Here is a 16,469-nt window from a genome sequence, read left to right as displayed (position 1 = left end):
CTTCTACTATAAAAATCCATTTTGCCAAATTGAAAGCAAGCTCTAGGGCCCAGGAACAGCTACAAATTAAACATGAGAAGCATTTCCTTGCTTGCTCTAATGTATATTTGCAACCTGAACCACACAGATCCTCCTCGGTGCACAGTCTGCGCCCCTAAACAGCTAGTACCACCCATACTCGCTGAGAAAGTGAAAATGAGTAAGGGTCTAAGTTAACCCCTTTTTAGTGGCGATGTATGCGACCCACACGCGCTTCCTGGCGAGATTTGGGAAAGGAGTGAGAAGCTGTCTTGATCCTCTCGCGAGAGGGGTAGTAGTCACGCCACGTCGGAGACTAGCGATCCTGCGGCCGAGCGACAGGTGCCGGAACAAACAGGAGGTGAGAAATCGCGGATGCGGAACCATTTGGTGGGCAGGACTTCCGGCGGAATATCGCACTTTCTGGGAAACTCAGAGCTGTCCTGGGTTGTCGCTGTTCAGAATTTTGTGAAGATGGCTTGTGCTTCCGCGCGCTCCCCGGCCGACCAGGACAGGTGGGTCCTGGGGAGTTGGGTACTGAGAAAGGAAGGGGCTTGCTGTGGTGGTACCACGGGTACTGCGCTTCCCTTCTCCGCCTCGCGGCATCGTTAGTGGCCTAGCAGATCCAGCTAAGCCTGGACGGGCTCCGCGCCTCTCCAGCGGCTCGTTTTTCCGAGAATCCTGCAGCAGCCACCAGGCTCTTGGCAGGGCTTCTGAAATTCCGACCGTAGGTACCTAGTGTTTACCTTTACGCGAGACAAGTATTTTGGGTGCTACGTAGACATGATATTGTATTTTATTGTTGAGTTCAGAAAGGCTCGTCTGTGAATTTTTAAGGTTTTTGATACCTTGGACACTATTTTTTATATAAAAGGGCTGGCCCCATTCTCAGGAACTTTTGACAGACTGCTCTGTCTGATGTAACAGTTAACAAGTTTTGTTTCTGTTCGTGCTGTTCTTTTCCATCTAACCTAGTGGATAAAGTTTAAGTAAGTAAAAGAAAGGTAATTTAACGAAAAAGCATTAAGCAAATAATAGCATAGGTGTACCAGCAATGATGACAAGGACTATCACGGACTGAAACAATAAATATTATTATTATTATTATTGAGACACAGTCTCACTCTGTCGCCAGGCTGGAGTGCAGTGGTGCCATCTAGGCTCACTGCAACATCTGACTCCCGGGTTCAAGCGATTCTCCTGCCTCAGCTTCCTGAGTAGCTGGGATTACAGGCACGCACCACCAGGCCCAGCTAATTTTTTAAACTTATAGAGACGAGGTTTCACTATGTTGGGCAGGATGTTTTCCATCTCCTGACCTTGTTATCACCCCCCGCCCCCAGCCTCCCAAAGTGCTGGGATTACAGGTGTGAGCCACCGTGCCTGGCCAGTGAGTATATTTTTGAAAATACTTGCTACTTGTTGAGCGTAGTTGTCCATGTTCTTGGTGTTTTGAATAAAGAATTGAGCAGAACACACAGGGCAGTGAAAGCAGATTTATTTTAAACAAAAGTACACTCCATGGAGTGGGAGCTGGCTCCAGCAAGCCACCCAACAGCTGTTGATTATGGAATATTTGCGGGTTACGGAATTTTGGGGTGGTTTAAATACTCTCTGGAGGTTTCCCATTGGCCAGTGCCAGTCTGATTGGTTGCGGAGGGGATCAGTCAGAATGAAGAGTAGGCCGACCCGTCTGATTGGTTGCTGGAGGGGACCCGAGGTACTCTGATTTTTTAAACTGCCATACAGAAAAAAGACGGTTGAAAAGAGAGTAGCCATCTGATATCTAGTCAGCATGAATTGGCCTTCGGTTCCCTGCCTCCCGACCCTGTTCTCCTGCCTCATACTGCTCTAGTGATACCAGTTGTGCTCTTGTCTATGGCAGGTTTATTTGTATCTATCCTGCTTATTTAAATAATAAGAAGACCATTGCAGAGGGAAGGCGAATCCCCATAAGTAAGGTAAGCAGATGGCTGGCACCTTGGTCCTCAAGGGAATGGGGGATGTCATCCTGGTCGGGCCACGTCATCTTGTTAGAGCCTCAGGGGCTTCTCTTCACTGCATTTATTTAGGGCTTGAGGAAGAGCAACAACCAAGAATTGGGGTGCATTCCTTGGTGAAACCAGAAAGGCATTATTCATAGCTGAGGGGATTTTTTTTTAATGGCTCTTAATGAGCCTGTGCTTGTAAATAAGTATATAGAGAGTCTAAGGAGTTTACATGATTTTTTTGTTTTGTTTTGTATTTTGTTTGACTAGACGGAGTCTTGCTCTGTCACGAGGCTGGAGTGTAGTGGCATGATCTCTGCTCACTGCGATCTTCGGCTTCCCGGTTCAGGCAATTCCCCTGCCTCAGCCTCCCGAGTAGCTGAGACTACAGGCGTGCACCACCACGCCTGGCTAATTTTTTGTATTTTAGTAGAGATGGAATTTCACCATGTTGGCCACGATGGTCTCGATCTCCTGACATCATGATCTGCCCGCCTTGGTTTCCCAGTACACGTTTTTTGTTTTTTTTTTTAAAGTTTATGACAATGTTCCCCTTGGTACAGAAAATCAAAATTATGACATTGTACGATACATTAATAATGTTTAGAATGTAGTTGAGATTTTTTTAAATATGTGAGAAAGACTTGCAAAAAGTTCAGCCCTGATGTGTTTTATTAGAGTCATTTGTATTCTGTAATATGACAGATTTAAGGCACCTAGGTTTGATGCAGTGAATTCTCACATGATGAGTACATCTGGGTGGTAACAAGCACTCAAAAAAGAAAACATTGCAAGCATCCAGGAAGATTCCTTTATGTTCCCTACCAATCACTGTCGCCTACGCATATGCTCAAAAATACCAGAATAGCCACTGTCATGACTTTAACACCATAGATTACTTTTGCTATTTTTGAATTTTCTATAAATGGAATTGCACACTATATACTTTTGTATCTTTTTTTCACTGAACTTTAAGCTTATGAGATTTATCCACATATTTGAATATAGTTGAATTTTTCTTGCTCTGTGACAGGGTTTGTCAATAGCAGTACCATTGCCAGTTTGAGCCAGGTAATTGTTGTAGGGGGTTGTTATGTGCATTTTTAAGATGTTCAGCAGTATCCCTGGCCTCTACCCACTAGATGACAGATTATCCCCCTCCACCCTCCCATCCCCTAGTTATGACCATCAGAAATGTCTTCAGGCATTGCCAGGTGTCTTTTGTGTGTGGGCAGGGGTAGGGAGGCTGAGGACAGAATTTCCCTGTTGGAAACCACTGCCCTGTTTGCTCTAGTATTGCATTGTGTGCATATACTAAAGTCTTTTCTACCTCCTTTTTCTTTTTAAGAGACAGATCTGGCTCTGTCATCCAGGCTGGAGTGCACCAGTATAGTCTCAGCTCACTGAAGCCTCCACCTCCCGGACTCAAGCCGTCCTCAAACTTCAGCCTTCTGAGTAGCTGGGACTACAGGCACATGCCACCATGTGGCTATTTTTGTATTTTTTTTTTTTTTGTATTGATGGCATTTCTCCATGTTGCCCAGGGTGGTCTCAGACTCCTGAGCTAAGCAGTCTGCCTGAATTGGCTCCCAAAGTGCTGGGATTACAGGTGTGAGCCACCACACCTGGCCCTTTCTACTCGGATGAAAAACTGGATTATTTCTATTAGTAATTTGAGGCTATTATAAATAGTTGTCTTTTAGTGAACCTATTTTTGCTTTTTTATAGAACACATTTGGGAATGAAATTGCCGGGCCGTATGGAATGCCTATATTCAGCTTTAGTAGATACTAGCGGATGGTTTTCTAAAGTGTTTGTATGTGTAATTGTTTAAGCAGTGAATAATTGTTGACCACCTACTATGTTAAAAGTACCATGCTAGGTGCAGGGGAATAGACTGGTTAAGAAAACAAAGTCCTGGCCGGGCGCGGTGGCTCAAGCCTGTAATCCCAGCACTTTGGGAGGCCGAGGCGGGTGGATCACGAGGTCAGCAGATCGGGACCATCCTGGTCAACATGGTGAAACCCCGTCTCTACTAAAAATACAAAAAATTAGCTGGGCACGGTGGTGCGTGCCTGTAATCCCAGCTACTCGGGAGGCTGAGGCAGGAGAATTGCCTGAACCCAGGAGGCGGAGGTTGCGGTGAGCCGAGATTGCGCCATTGCACTCCAGCCTGGGTAACAAGAGCGAAACTCCGTCTCAAAAAAAAAAAAAAAAAAAAAAAAAAAAGAAAACAAAGTCCTTGCCCTTAGAAGATTATGTTCTGTTGGAGGGAAGATGGACACACAGGTATACATTAGTGTTATTCCTAGGAATTTAAAAAATTACAATGGAAGCATCTGTACATAGGACAGCTAGAGTTTTGGTACTTGTTTGATTATATTATTTGAAATTATTTACCCAGCACTATGGCAGTGTCCACTTAAAGCAAATATATTGTTTATGTTTTTAACTGTTCAGGCTGTTGAAAATCCTACAGCTGCAGAGATACAAGATGTATGTTCAGCAGTTGGACTTAATGTATTTCTTGAGGTATGACATGGTTCTTTACTATTTTCCATACTCATCTAATTGATGTAATAACTTGCTTAAGCCTGGTTTTTCTTTTGTTTCGTTTATGTTAGAAAAATAAAATGTACTCTAGAGAATGGAATCGTGATGTCCAATACAGAGGCAGAGTCCGGGTCCAGCTCAAACAGGAAGATGGCAGCCTCTGCCTTGTACAGTTCCCATCACGTAAGCTTTTTTAAGTGAATCAGTAGGATTCGGGGATAGGTTTCTCCTACACAACACAAATTTCTAAAACTGAAAGGGGAAAATCAGAATTTGCATTCTAAAGAATAATTTAAAGACAGGACTACTCATGGAGAGAGGTAAGCAGTAGTTCTAATTTCTTTGAGGCAAAAGACCTCTTTGAAAATGTAATGAGACCTACTAAACATTTTTCAAAAAATTGTGTGAATATTTATAAACCTCTAGAAGTCTGTCATTGCTCCCAGATTAAGAATATAAAATTATTAAATCGTGGGATGTTAAATGCCATTTCAGATCCTAAAGGTTTGTTAATATCTAATTATTCTGTTAATAATCTAAAAAGCAATATTGACTGAAAAAAGCAAGAGATATGCATAGTGTGGTACCACTTATGTAAATTTAAATCCAAAATATTACTATTTATTGATAGATGCATATGTAATGTTGCTTATTGGTTCTTTTTTTGAAATAACCAAAATATTACTATTTATTGATAGATGCATATGTAATGTTGCTTATTGGTTCTTTTTTTGAAATGATCTGTAAGGAAACACCGACTCTTAAGACAGTAGTCATCTAATGGCTAGTGGGATAGAGAGTAGAGACACGGGTTGATGATCGTAGACTGTTTCATCATCTCTATTGTTTCATTTCATGGAAAACAATAACAAGACAAAACTAGAAATCAAGATAAGAGAATGTTGGTCCTGAGTATTAAGAAGTCTTTGTTGGCTGGGCACAGTGGCTCAAGCCTGTAATCCCAGCACTTTGGGAGGCCAAGGTGGGTGGATCATGAGGTCAAGAGATCGAGACCATCCTGGTCAACATGGTGAAACCGTGTCTCTACTAAAAATACAAAAGATTAGCTGGGCATGGTGGTGCGTGCCTGTAATCCCAGCTACTCAGGAGGCTGAGGCAGGAGAATTGCCTGAACCCAGGAGGCGGAGGCTGCGGTGAGCCGATAGCGCCATTGCACTCCAGCCTGGGTAACAAGAGCGAAACTCCATCTCAAAAAAAAAGAAGTCTTTGTTTTTTTGTTATTTATTTTTCTGAATTTTTATCTCTGAAAATTTTAATTTTTTAAAACAGAGCTATTAATTTTTTCTTTCAGTTTAATAATCCCCCTCAGTTTAATTAAACTCTTCCATTAAATTTATTTAAAAACAATGAAATTGTCAAACTGACAACTTTGTTTGATTTTTTTTTTTTTTTTTAATAGACAAGGGTCTCACTGTGTTGCCCAGGCTAGTCTCAAACTCCTGGCCTCAAGCCATCTCCCACCTCGGGGAGATCCCAAAATGCCGAAATCACAGGCGTGAGCCACCATGCCCAGCCAACATTTAAACTTTTTTTTTTAAAGACAGCATCTTACTCTGTCATCCAGGTTTATTGCAGTGGTACAATTATGGTTCATTGCAGTCTTGACCTCCTGGACTCAAGCAACACTCCCACCTCAGCCTCCCAAGTAGCTGGGAATACAGGTGCATGCCACCACACCTGCCTAATTTTTCATTTTTTCTAGAAATGGGGTTTTGCTATGTTTCCTAGGCCAGTCTCGAACTCCTAGATACAAGTGATCCTCCTGCCTCAGCCTCCCAAAGTACTGAGATTACAGACATGAGGCACCAGGCTCAGCCTAAAGTAGGTTGTTTTTTATATACAAAAACCCATCAGGATTGGTAGGTATTGCTAGGTGCTTCAGGTTGTGATTAAGGAGTGACAGATAGTATATTCCAACGTTTTCCTATACTATATCTCAAAAGACCAAAAACAAATAAAAACGTTTAATTAACTAGTAGATAAAATAGGGGTAGAAATTGTGGTGAAAAGATGTCACTTCCTATTTCCACTAAGATCCAAGTGAGTAAAATAGTAAAAAGAAAGCAGAGCTGAGGAGCTTGGTCTCTTGGGGTGAAGGTAGCTGGTTGTGTGTATGCAGAGCAGGGACCTATCAGATCTCTTGTAACTTGATACTGTTTTTTGTTGAAAGACTCAGAAAACTCTGTGTTTCAGTGTCTTAAGATACAATGATATTCTGACTCTGTTTCCTATCTAAGATATATTTAGATATATACTCCTTAGATCTTTAAGCTAATTACTAGGACCAAGACCAGAATTTTAGTTTCATACTTAGTGTTTTGCTTTTTGATTTTATTCATTTAAATATTTTCAGCATTATTCTCACTCTCAGTACATTTCCCCGTACTTGAGCCAGTCAGTGTCTTCACAGTCATTTGATTTATTAGTTTTTTAAAAAATTATTTACCATTTTCTTGATGTGATAGTTTCTTACACTTTGTGATATTCAAGTTAATGACTTTTTATGTCTTATTTCTCAGATTATACACTAAGCCTAACTTCTGGTTCCTAGGTAAGTCAGTAATGTTGTATGCAGCAGAAATGATACCTAAACTAAAAACAAGGACACAAAAAACAGGAGGTGGTGACCCAAGTCTTCAACAAGGAGAGGGAAGTAAAAAAGGGAAAGGAAAGAAAAAGAAGTAACCTAGTATCAACATCAAGTAGTGATACTGCTGTAAGAGGTATGAATGGAGGCTTCTAATTTGTATCGGAGGAAACCAGAAGCTTTTTGTTTGCATCATTTAACTGAACTGTGAACCCTTGTGCCTCTCATCTTTATCATCAGAGTTGACATTGAAACAAATTCACATCAGAAGTTTGCATCTTGCTTTTATGCACTGTAAAATAATTTTTTTGTCTTTCAGTGCAGTTTTTTTTGGAAGAAAGAATATTTTTAAATGGACAATAGACTGTACAATAAGTTACTTGAAATAAGTTACTTGTTTCAGATGAATTTCAATTAGATTTGAAATGAACATTTTTGTCCACCTTTTAAGTTAATGAAATAAAATTTGAAACTGACTTTTACAGCTTTTGCTTATGAACTAATGCTAGGAGAGGAGGAGGTATTTAAGAATAAGATAGGTAGTGAAAGTTTCCACCCTGTGAGCCTAAAACTAGAAGAAAGTGGTAGATCCTCTTGGGGGTAGGGGACAGGGGAGTCTGTAAACAGTCTGTAGATCATATTTTCATCTGTTACTGGAAACAAATTGTTTCATTGTTAGTTTTTTGATATGGAAAGTCCTAGATTTTAAGCTTTAAAATACTTCATAGGTTAAAGAACATGATTTTCATGGGAATTCTAAAATTAACTGTGCTTTAGCACCTTGAGGTACACTTTGCTTCAAGAAACTAAATTGGATTGGTGCTCCTGAATTTATTTCAGACCAGATTCTGAAAGTGGTGATTTTGAGCTATCCTGATTCCTGTTCTTCCTGAGGACTGGTTTAGCTTTTCCTTAAGTTCTGCAAGCTACCTCATATTTTCAGTAAATTACATTTTCTTTACGTTTTTATTGCTCACAGTTAAACAATCCTATTGATTGTAAAATAAGCAAACCCAGAATTGTGGAGATTGATTTGTATTTATTTAATTTATTTAAATTGAAACAGGGTCTCAAACTCCCAAGCTCAAGTGATCCTCCTACTTCTACCTCTCAAAGTGCTGGGATTATTAGGCGTAAACCAGCTGGCCAGTTGATTTATTTTTTTCACTCTAACAATTTCTGTTTTAGAGTGAATATTATAGTGTAAGAGTTTATATATTTGACTTAAATAAATACTGGGGAAATTATGTGTAAAACATAATTCAGAGCAGCCTTTTTTGAGAAAATGGGTGTGTCTGGCTGCGTAACAAAATGATGAGGTACTTAAGCAGGAGGTTTTTGTCTTATATGTTAAATCCAAGTGAGGATGCAGTAGTTGTTGGCTTAGCTCTCAGTGATGCTTTTTTTGTATTTTTCCACTCCACTCTCCATGGCATATTTCTAACACCCTTTATGATTGTTGTTCATGCTTGTAAAATGGCTGACATTTACATGAGTTCAAGGCAGGAAGAAAAGATAGCTATGCCAGCCACTTCTGGCAAGCATGCCTCCCACCTCAGCCTCCCAAGTAGCTGAGATCATACGTATGAGATTTCTCAAAATTCCTCCAGGAAAGGTAAAGCAGGAGATTTTAAAAGGAAAGCAAGAGATTTTTCAGAATTATTCCCAGCAGGCTTTCACTTAGTTTCATTGTTGAGAACTATGACATATGTCCATCTCTAGCTGCAGAGGTTGAGAAAGTGAACACAGTAGTGTTCTTGGGGAATGCATTCCAAGACTGCGAGTGGATCCCTGAAACAGCAGATAGTACTGAACCATATATATATATACTGTTTTTGCCTATGCATGTATACCTGATATAGTTTGGCTGTGACCCCACCCAAAATCTCATCTTGAATTATAATCCCCAAATTCCTATGTGGGACTAGGTAGAGACAATTGTATCATGGGGCGGTTTCCACAATGCTGTTCTTATAATAGTGAGTGAATCTCATGAGATCTGATGGTTTTATAAGCATCTGGCATTTCCCCTGCTTGTACTCACTTCATCTTGCCACCCTGTGAAGAAGGTGCCTGCTTCTCCTTTGCCGTCCACCATGATTGTAAGTTTCCTGAGGCCTCCCCAGCAATGAGGAATTGTGAGTTAATTAGACCTGTTTTCTTTATAAATTGCCCAGTTTTGGATATTTCTTCATAGCAGTGTGAGAATGGGCTAATACTAACCTATGATAAAGTTTATAGATTGGACACAGTAACAGATTAACAATAAAATAGAAAAATTATAACAATTACTGTAATAAAAAGTATGTGGTAGTGGTCAGCCTCTCTCAAAATATTGTGCTGTACTCAGCTATTTTTGGACCAAGGTAACCGAAACCCCAGATGAGGGCAGACTACATAGCTTTTTCAGTCCTGACAGCCAAGGCAGCTAAGGAAGAAAGTAGTTGAGAACGCATACTGGGCCAGGTACAGTGGCTCATACCTGTAATCCCGGCACATTGGGAGGCTGAGGGAGGAGGATCACTGGAGTCCAGGAACTCAAGACCAACCTGAGCAGCATAGTGATACCCTGTCTCTACAAAAAAAAATTAGCTAGGCATGGTACCACATGCCCATAGTCCCAGCTACTTGGGAGGCCGGGATGGGAAGATTCTTGAGCCCTGGAGGTGAGGCTGCAGTGAGCCATGATCATGCTACTGCACTCACTTCAAAGAGAGCTTGACCTGTCTCAAAAAAAAAAAAAGCATAAAGCATATTGTGGTAGCCAACTTAAAAGAATTGTCAACAGAAAGATGGTTGAAATGTGGAAGTAATTTAGTTATGGGACAATAAGGATTGTCAGTGCTGTTTTGAATGTCTCCTCCAAAATGCATGTTGAAATTTAATTGCCATTGTGATATTATTGAGAGGTGGAAACTTTGGGAGGTGATTCGGCTGTGGGGGCTCCGCCCCAAGAATGGATTAATGTTACTATCTCAGGAGTGGGTTTGTTGTAAAATGGAGTTTAGCCAAATGCTTTCCTGAGCACACCCTCTGCCCTCTCACCTTCCACCATGGGATCACAAAACAACAAAGACCCTTGCCATATACTGATGTCATGCTCTTAGATTTCCCAGCTGCTAATCATGAGCCAAATACATTTCTATTCTTTTTTTTTGAGACAGAGTCGCACTCTGTTCCCTAGTCTGGAGTGCAGTGGCACCATCTCGGCTCCCTGCACCCTCTGCCACACAGGTTCAAGCAGTTATCCTGCCTCAGCCTTCTGAGTAGCTGGAATTACAGGTGCCTGCCACCACGCCTGGCTAATTTTTGTAGTTTTTAAGTAGAGGTGGGGTTTCACCTTCTTGGCTGGTCTTGAACTCCTGACCTCATATTCCACCTGCCTCAGCCTCCCAGAGTGCTGGGATTACAGGCATGAGCCATTGTGCCTGGCCAATTTCTATTCATTTTTAAGTTACCCACTCTGTGGTATTCTGTTACAACATAAAACACTAAGATTTCAGAGCTATTGCTGTAACAATATATTGCTGTTTCTTTACATTATTGCAATTGGTGCAATCAGTGAACTTTTCTTTTTTGCCAGTTGCTAAGTGATAACTGTAATCTTTTTAAAACAACAAAAAAATTTTTTTTGAGACAGGGCTCTCTTTTTGCACAGACTAAATTGCAGTGGCACGATCATGGCTCACTGCGGCTTCAACCTCCCAGCTTCAAGTGATCCTCCCATCTCAGACTCCTGAGTATAAAAATTTGTAATTAAAAAAAACTTTTTAGAGGCCAGGTGTGGTAGCTCACACCTGTAATCCCAGCACTTTGGGAGGCTGAGGTGGGCAGATTACTTGAGGTCAGGAGTTCAAGACCAACCTGGCCAACACAGTGAAACCCTGCCTGTACTAAAACTACAAAATTAGCCAGGCATGGTAGCGGTTGCCTGTAATCCCAGCTACTCAGAAGACTGAGGCAGGAGAATCACTTGAACCCCAGGAAATGGAGGTTGCAGTGAGTCATTGTACTCCAGCCTGGGTGACAGAGTGAAACAATATCTTTTAAAAAATGTTTTTAGAGATGAGATCTCACCCAGGCTGTACTCATACTCCTGGGCTCAAGCAAGCCTCCCAAGTGGCTGGGACTAGGGGGGCATGCCACCACACCTACCTTAACAAAGGAATCTTAATGAGACAGTAGAGTATGTAGCTGTTGAAGTGCTTTTTGTATTTATAAACTGTGTTCACATCCTCTGCCCACTTCTTAAGGACTCTGTTGTTATCAAAATTACATATGATTTTTAAAGCCAGCTAGTTTTAATAGTGTGTTTCTGTTTTAGGCATTAACTTCTCCTCTGTAGAAGAAGAGGATTTAGTTTTCCTTCCTTCTCTACCATACACTTGCATATTTCCCATCTTTCCAGCCTATCAATATATTTCATAATTTAACCACTATTCAGAGTTTTCATTATTATACATTCTGTTTATAGCTCAGCCATGTGGTACCTTTGTTACTAAAAGTATGGTTGAAGGACCAGAATTCAGATGTGTTTAATGAGATCCCCAGATGATTCCTTTTTTTTTTTTTTTTTTTTTGAGAGGAAGTCTCGTTCTTGTTGCCCAAGCTGGAGTGCAGTGGCACAGTCTTGGCTCACTGCACCCTCTCTGCCTCCTGGATTCAAGTGACTAGTTTTCTGGACTTCTTTGGAACTAAATGTTATTTTCTTTCTTTCATTTGCTTTATTTTCTAAATATCACTAATTCAACCACAAACTATCAGTTGTCAAAATGTGTCTTTTCAAAAAGTTCACATCAAATCATTTATTAATTCCATTGTTTTATTCTTTGAGACAGATTTTCACTCTGTCACCCAGGCTGGAGTGCAGTGGTGCAATCTTGGCTCACTGCAACCTCTGCTTCCAAGGCTTAAGCAATTCTTGTGCCTCAGCCTCCCAAGTAGCTGGGATTACAGGCATGTGCCACCATGCCCAGCTAAGTTTTGTATTTTTAGTAGAGATGAGGTTTCACCATGTTTGCCAGGCTGCTATCAAACTCCTGGCCTTAAGTGATCCGCCTGCCATGGCCTCTCAAAGCGCTAGGATTAGGTATGAGCCATTGTGCCTAGCCTCATCATTTTAACATCTCTTCAGGAGTCCTTTGCCTGGCTCTGATCTCTTACCCTTTAGACATAGGGCACAGCTTCACTTTGGGTTCTCCTCACCATTGTTTGGACTGACTCAAGCCACTGCTTTGCTGTTTTGGGAATCCTCTGTTGTGTATCCCGTGTATTCCTCTTTTTTTTGTGTTACTCCTTTGTTTTGCGTAGCTCGTTCTCAGGATCTTCCCAAGAAAAGTGCAAGAGAGGAAAATGTTCTTAGATCTCGAATATTTGAAAATGTCATCATTCTGCCTTTACACTATTTGGCTGTAGAATTAGCTTTGGAAGTCATTTTGTTTGAGGGGTTCAAGGGAATTGCTTCTTAGTCTTCTGACCTCTTGTAGCTGAAGGGAAGTTCTAGCCATTCTAGTTTATATATTATCATGATCCTGGTTGCAGTATTCTGAAATATCACAGTTGTGTGCTTTGTGTGGGTCTTCCCCACCCACCCCCATTGTTTTGGGCAGCTAAGTGGGCTTTCAGTCTGGGAACTTGTGTTTTGAGTTCTGGAAATTTTTTTTGAAAATTTCATTGATGATTTTTTTCCCCTTTCTGGGAACTCTTTATTTGAATATTAGACCTGATGGGCTAGTCCTTAGATTTTCTCATCTTTTTTTTTTCTTTTTTTTGCCTTTATATTCTACTTCTTAGATTTTCTCAGCTTTATTTTCTAACCGTTCCTCTTGAATTTTTTATCTTTTTTACTTTAAGTTCTTTTGTCATCATTCTTGTTTTTTCCAGCATTCTATTCTTGGTTCATGGATGTAATTTATTTCTCAGAAGGTAATATTTATACTCTTATTGTTTCCAACTTCCTTTTTTTTCCTTCTGTTTTTATTTTAATCCCTGTAATGTTAGGTAGCTTTGTTTTGGTTTCTGGTTTTTAAGGTGGAAGAACCAAAAGATTGATTGTAAGTTGAGATCTTGCCCAGGTGCCATGGCTCATACCTGTAATCCCAGCACTTTGGGAGGCTGAGGCAGGAAGATCACTTTATCCTAAGAGTTCAAGACCAGCCTGGGCAACATAGGGAGACTCCCTGTCTACAAAAAGTAAACAATTAGATGGGCCTGGTGGCACATAACTGTAGTCCTAGCTACTCTGGAGAATCAGGCAGGAGAATTGCTTGCGCCCAGGAGATTGAGGCTACAGAGGGTTGTGATCATGCCACTGCACTCCAGCCTGGACAGAATAAGTCCCTGTCTCAAAAAACAAAAAACCACAAAAGTTCAGAGTGGCTAGGTATGGTGGCTCATGCCTGTAATCCCAGCACTTTGGGAGACTGAGGCAGGAGGATCTTGAGCCCAGGAGTTCGAGACCAGCCTGGCCAACAAAGGAAGACTCCATGTGTACAAAACCAAAAATTAAAAAATTAGCCAGATGTGGTGGCATGTGCTTGTAGTCCCAGCTACTTGGGACTACAGTAGGAGGCTTGCTGGAGCCCAGGAATTTGAGGCTACAGTGAGCTGTGATCATAACACTGCACTCCAGCCTCCATGACGGAGACTCCGTCTCAAAAAAAAAAAAAAAAAGTTCTAAGCACATAAAAAGGGTGTGCAGCCTGTGAGCTTCATTAAAGGAAATCTGGCTGGGAAACCTTTGGTATGCTGATATCAGATGTGGTCAGATTCTTCAGAGAGGAGCCTTAACATATTTCAAGTTGATAAAGTCAGCTTGTCAGGGTTCTGGGATCCTAGTGGGAGAATTCAAGGTGGAGGAAATTTGTCTCAGCGTTTAGTCATCCCATCCTGTTTTTCATACAGTTACCTCTCAACTTTGCCTGTGTCTCCCATTCCAGTCTCTTAAAATCCAGAGGAGAAACTAGTCTTTGGGTGGGAATAGGGTAGTTTTTTTACCCCTCCTACTTATTTTAGCTCCCTCCCAACATTAAGATTGCTCTTTGCAGTGATTTTCTGATGTTGGGTGTGACTGTATACCCAAAGAGAGGCCAGGCCTGGAAGGCAGAATAATGCCTTCCACAAAGATGTCCAAATCCTAATCCCCCAAACTTGTAAATATGTTAACCTTACCTGGCAAAAGGAGCTTTGCAGATGTGATTAAGAATCTTGAAGCGAGTCTCCTGGATTATCCATCCAGGTGGGCCCCATTTTACAAGGATCCTTAGAAGAGGGAGGCAGGAAAGTCAGCACTAGAGATAGCTGTGCTGTCAGAAGCAGAGGTTGGAGGAATGGGGGCCACAAGCTAAGGAATGCAGGCAGTGTCTAAAAGATGCAAAAGGCAAGAAAGTGTGTTCTCTCCTGGAGTCTCCACAAGGAATTCAGCCCAGCCAACTCATTTTGGATGTCTGACCTCCAGAACAGTAAGATGATATACACTTGCCTGGTTTTTAAGTGCTAAACCTGTGATTTCCTATAGGAGCAATAGGAACTGATACACCCGGTGAACTGACTCTAAGACAGACTCTCCAGACTTTGGGATTCTTGCCCTCATTAGTAGTCCCTACAAGTGGTTCTCAACCCTGGCTCCATACTACGATCACCTAAACAATTTTTAAAGCACACTGGCACCTGGGTACCACAGTAGACTAAATTAAATCAGTGCTTTGTTAGTAGAGGCAGATATGAGTATTTTTGAAAAGGTCCTCAGATGATTCCAGTGTGCAACCAGGTCTGAAAACCTCTGTGTATTAAGATACAAAGATGGCATTTACCTAACCCAGTGGTTTTATCTCAAAGTGCAGTTCCTGGACAGTCAACATTGCCTGGGTTGTTAGAAATGCAAAACAGGCCGGGCACGGTGGCTCACGCCTATAATCCCAGCACTTTGGGAGGCCAAGGCGGGTGGATCACGAGGTCAAGAGATCGAGACCATCCTGGTCAACATGGTGAAACCCCGTCTCTACTAAAAATACAAAAATTAGCTGGGCATGGTGGTGCGTGCCTGTAGTCCCAGCTACTCGGGAGGCTGAGGCAGGAGAATTGCTTGAACCCAGGAGGCGGAGGTTGCGGTGAGCTGAGATCGTGCCATTGCATTCCAGTCTGGGTAACAACAGTGAAACTCCGTCTCAAAAAAAAAAAAAAAAAAAAAAAAATGCAAAACAGGGCCCCACCCTAGACTTCCTGAATCAGAATCTTTGAGGATAGAGCCCAGCAATCCATTTTAACAACACTCCTCTTCATCCCTGTCCTCCATCAGTTCTGATGCACACCAAATTATTTTTTTTGAGATGGAGTTTTGCTCTTGTTGCCCAGGCTGGAGTGCAATGGCACGATCTCGGCTCACTGCAAACTCTGCCTTGCGAGTTCAAAAAAATTCTCCTGCCTCAGCCTCCCGAGTAGCTGGGATTACAGGAATGCACCACCACGCCTAGCTGATTTTTTGTATTTAGTATAGATGGGGTTTCACCATGTTGGCCACGCTGGTCTTGAACTCCTGACCTCAAGTGATCCACCTGCCTTAGCCTCCCAAAGTGCTGGGATTACAGACGTGAGCCACCGTCCCCGGCCTACACCAACATTTTTGTGAAGCATTGATCTAACCAAGGAAACTCCTTAGTTGTATGTGTTGTTAAGATTTTAAGAGTTAATGTTCTAGCAATGAGCCAGGAAAACTTTTAATATCATTCTCAAATGTTTACTCTCCAGCCATGTTATGTAGAACTATAGTATTTGATGGCTAAAGACCTGAATTATACCTGTGTTATTCTAAACACTGTGATTCTAGACATACAGACATCAAAAAGCAGATGTAGGAGACCGTACTGACCAATGCATACCTTCAGAAGTAGGTCTGTGTGTTTTTCTATTTTTTTTTCTTTTTGAGACAGGGTCTGGCCTGTCGCCCAGGTTGGAGTGCACTGACACCATCTTGGCTCACTGCAGCCTTGACCTCCCAGGCTCAAGTCCTCCCACCTCACCCTCCTGAGTAGTGGGGACTACAGGCACGCTCTACCATGCCCAGCTAATTTTTTTGTATTTTTTGTAGAGATGGGGTCTCACCATGTGGCCCAGGCTAGTCTTGAACTCATGTACTCAAGTAGTCCACCCACCGTGGCCTCCCAAAGTGCTGGGATTACAGATCCACTAGGCAAAAAGTAGGTATTTTTATCAAAATTCTCAAGTCCTCCTTTTCTTGATCTTTTCTGGAAACAAACTACAGCATAATTTGGAGGCACATGTAAAAAGTTTACTACATCAAGATG

The 16,469-nt window shown here is 41.6% G+C and overlaps 1 protein-coding gene across 7 annotated transcripts in view; it reads left to right on the top strand.

Moving 5' to 3' along the window:
• Positions 1-431: 431 nt before the first annotated feature.
• SRP19 (signal recognition particle 19) overlaps positions 432-16,469 on the top strand; it is a 59,622-nt gene continuing 43,584 nt past the window's right edge. For 3 of the 7 annotated variants that reach the window (XM_008991681.5, XM_008991682.4, XM_002744709.7), the window contains exons 1-5: positions 432-533; positions 1,904-1,979; positions 4,467-4,538; positions 4,631-4,742; positions 7,100-7,131. In XM_008991681.5, the coding sequence (XP_008989929.2) occupies positions 493-533; positions 1,904-1,979; positions 4,467-4,538; positions 4,631-4,742; positions 7,100-7,131 (333 nt within the window). In that variant the 5' untranslated portion in view covers positions 432-492. Of the gene's footprint in view, positions 534-1,903; positions 1,980-4,466; positions 4,539-4,630; positions 4,743-7,099; positions 7,644-16,469 lie in introns of those variants that run through there. The other 4 variants (XM_054252058.2, XM_008991686.4, XM_008991685.5 and 1 more) reach the window with 2 other exon arrangements.

Source organism: Callithrix jacchus, chromosome 2, assembly GCF_049354715.1.
Source record: "Callithrix jacchus isolate 240 chromosome 2, calJac240_pri, whole genome shotgun sequence".
NCBI lineage: Eukaryota > Metazoa > Chordata > Mammalia > Primates > Cebidae > Callithrix > Callithrix jacchus.
The sequence above is the reverse complement of the archived record's forward strand: the minus strand, read 5'-3'. Positions and strand labels throughout refer to the sequence as shown.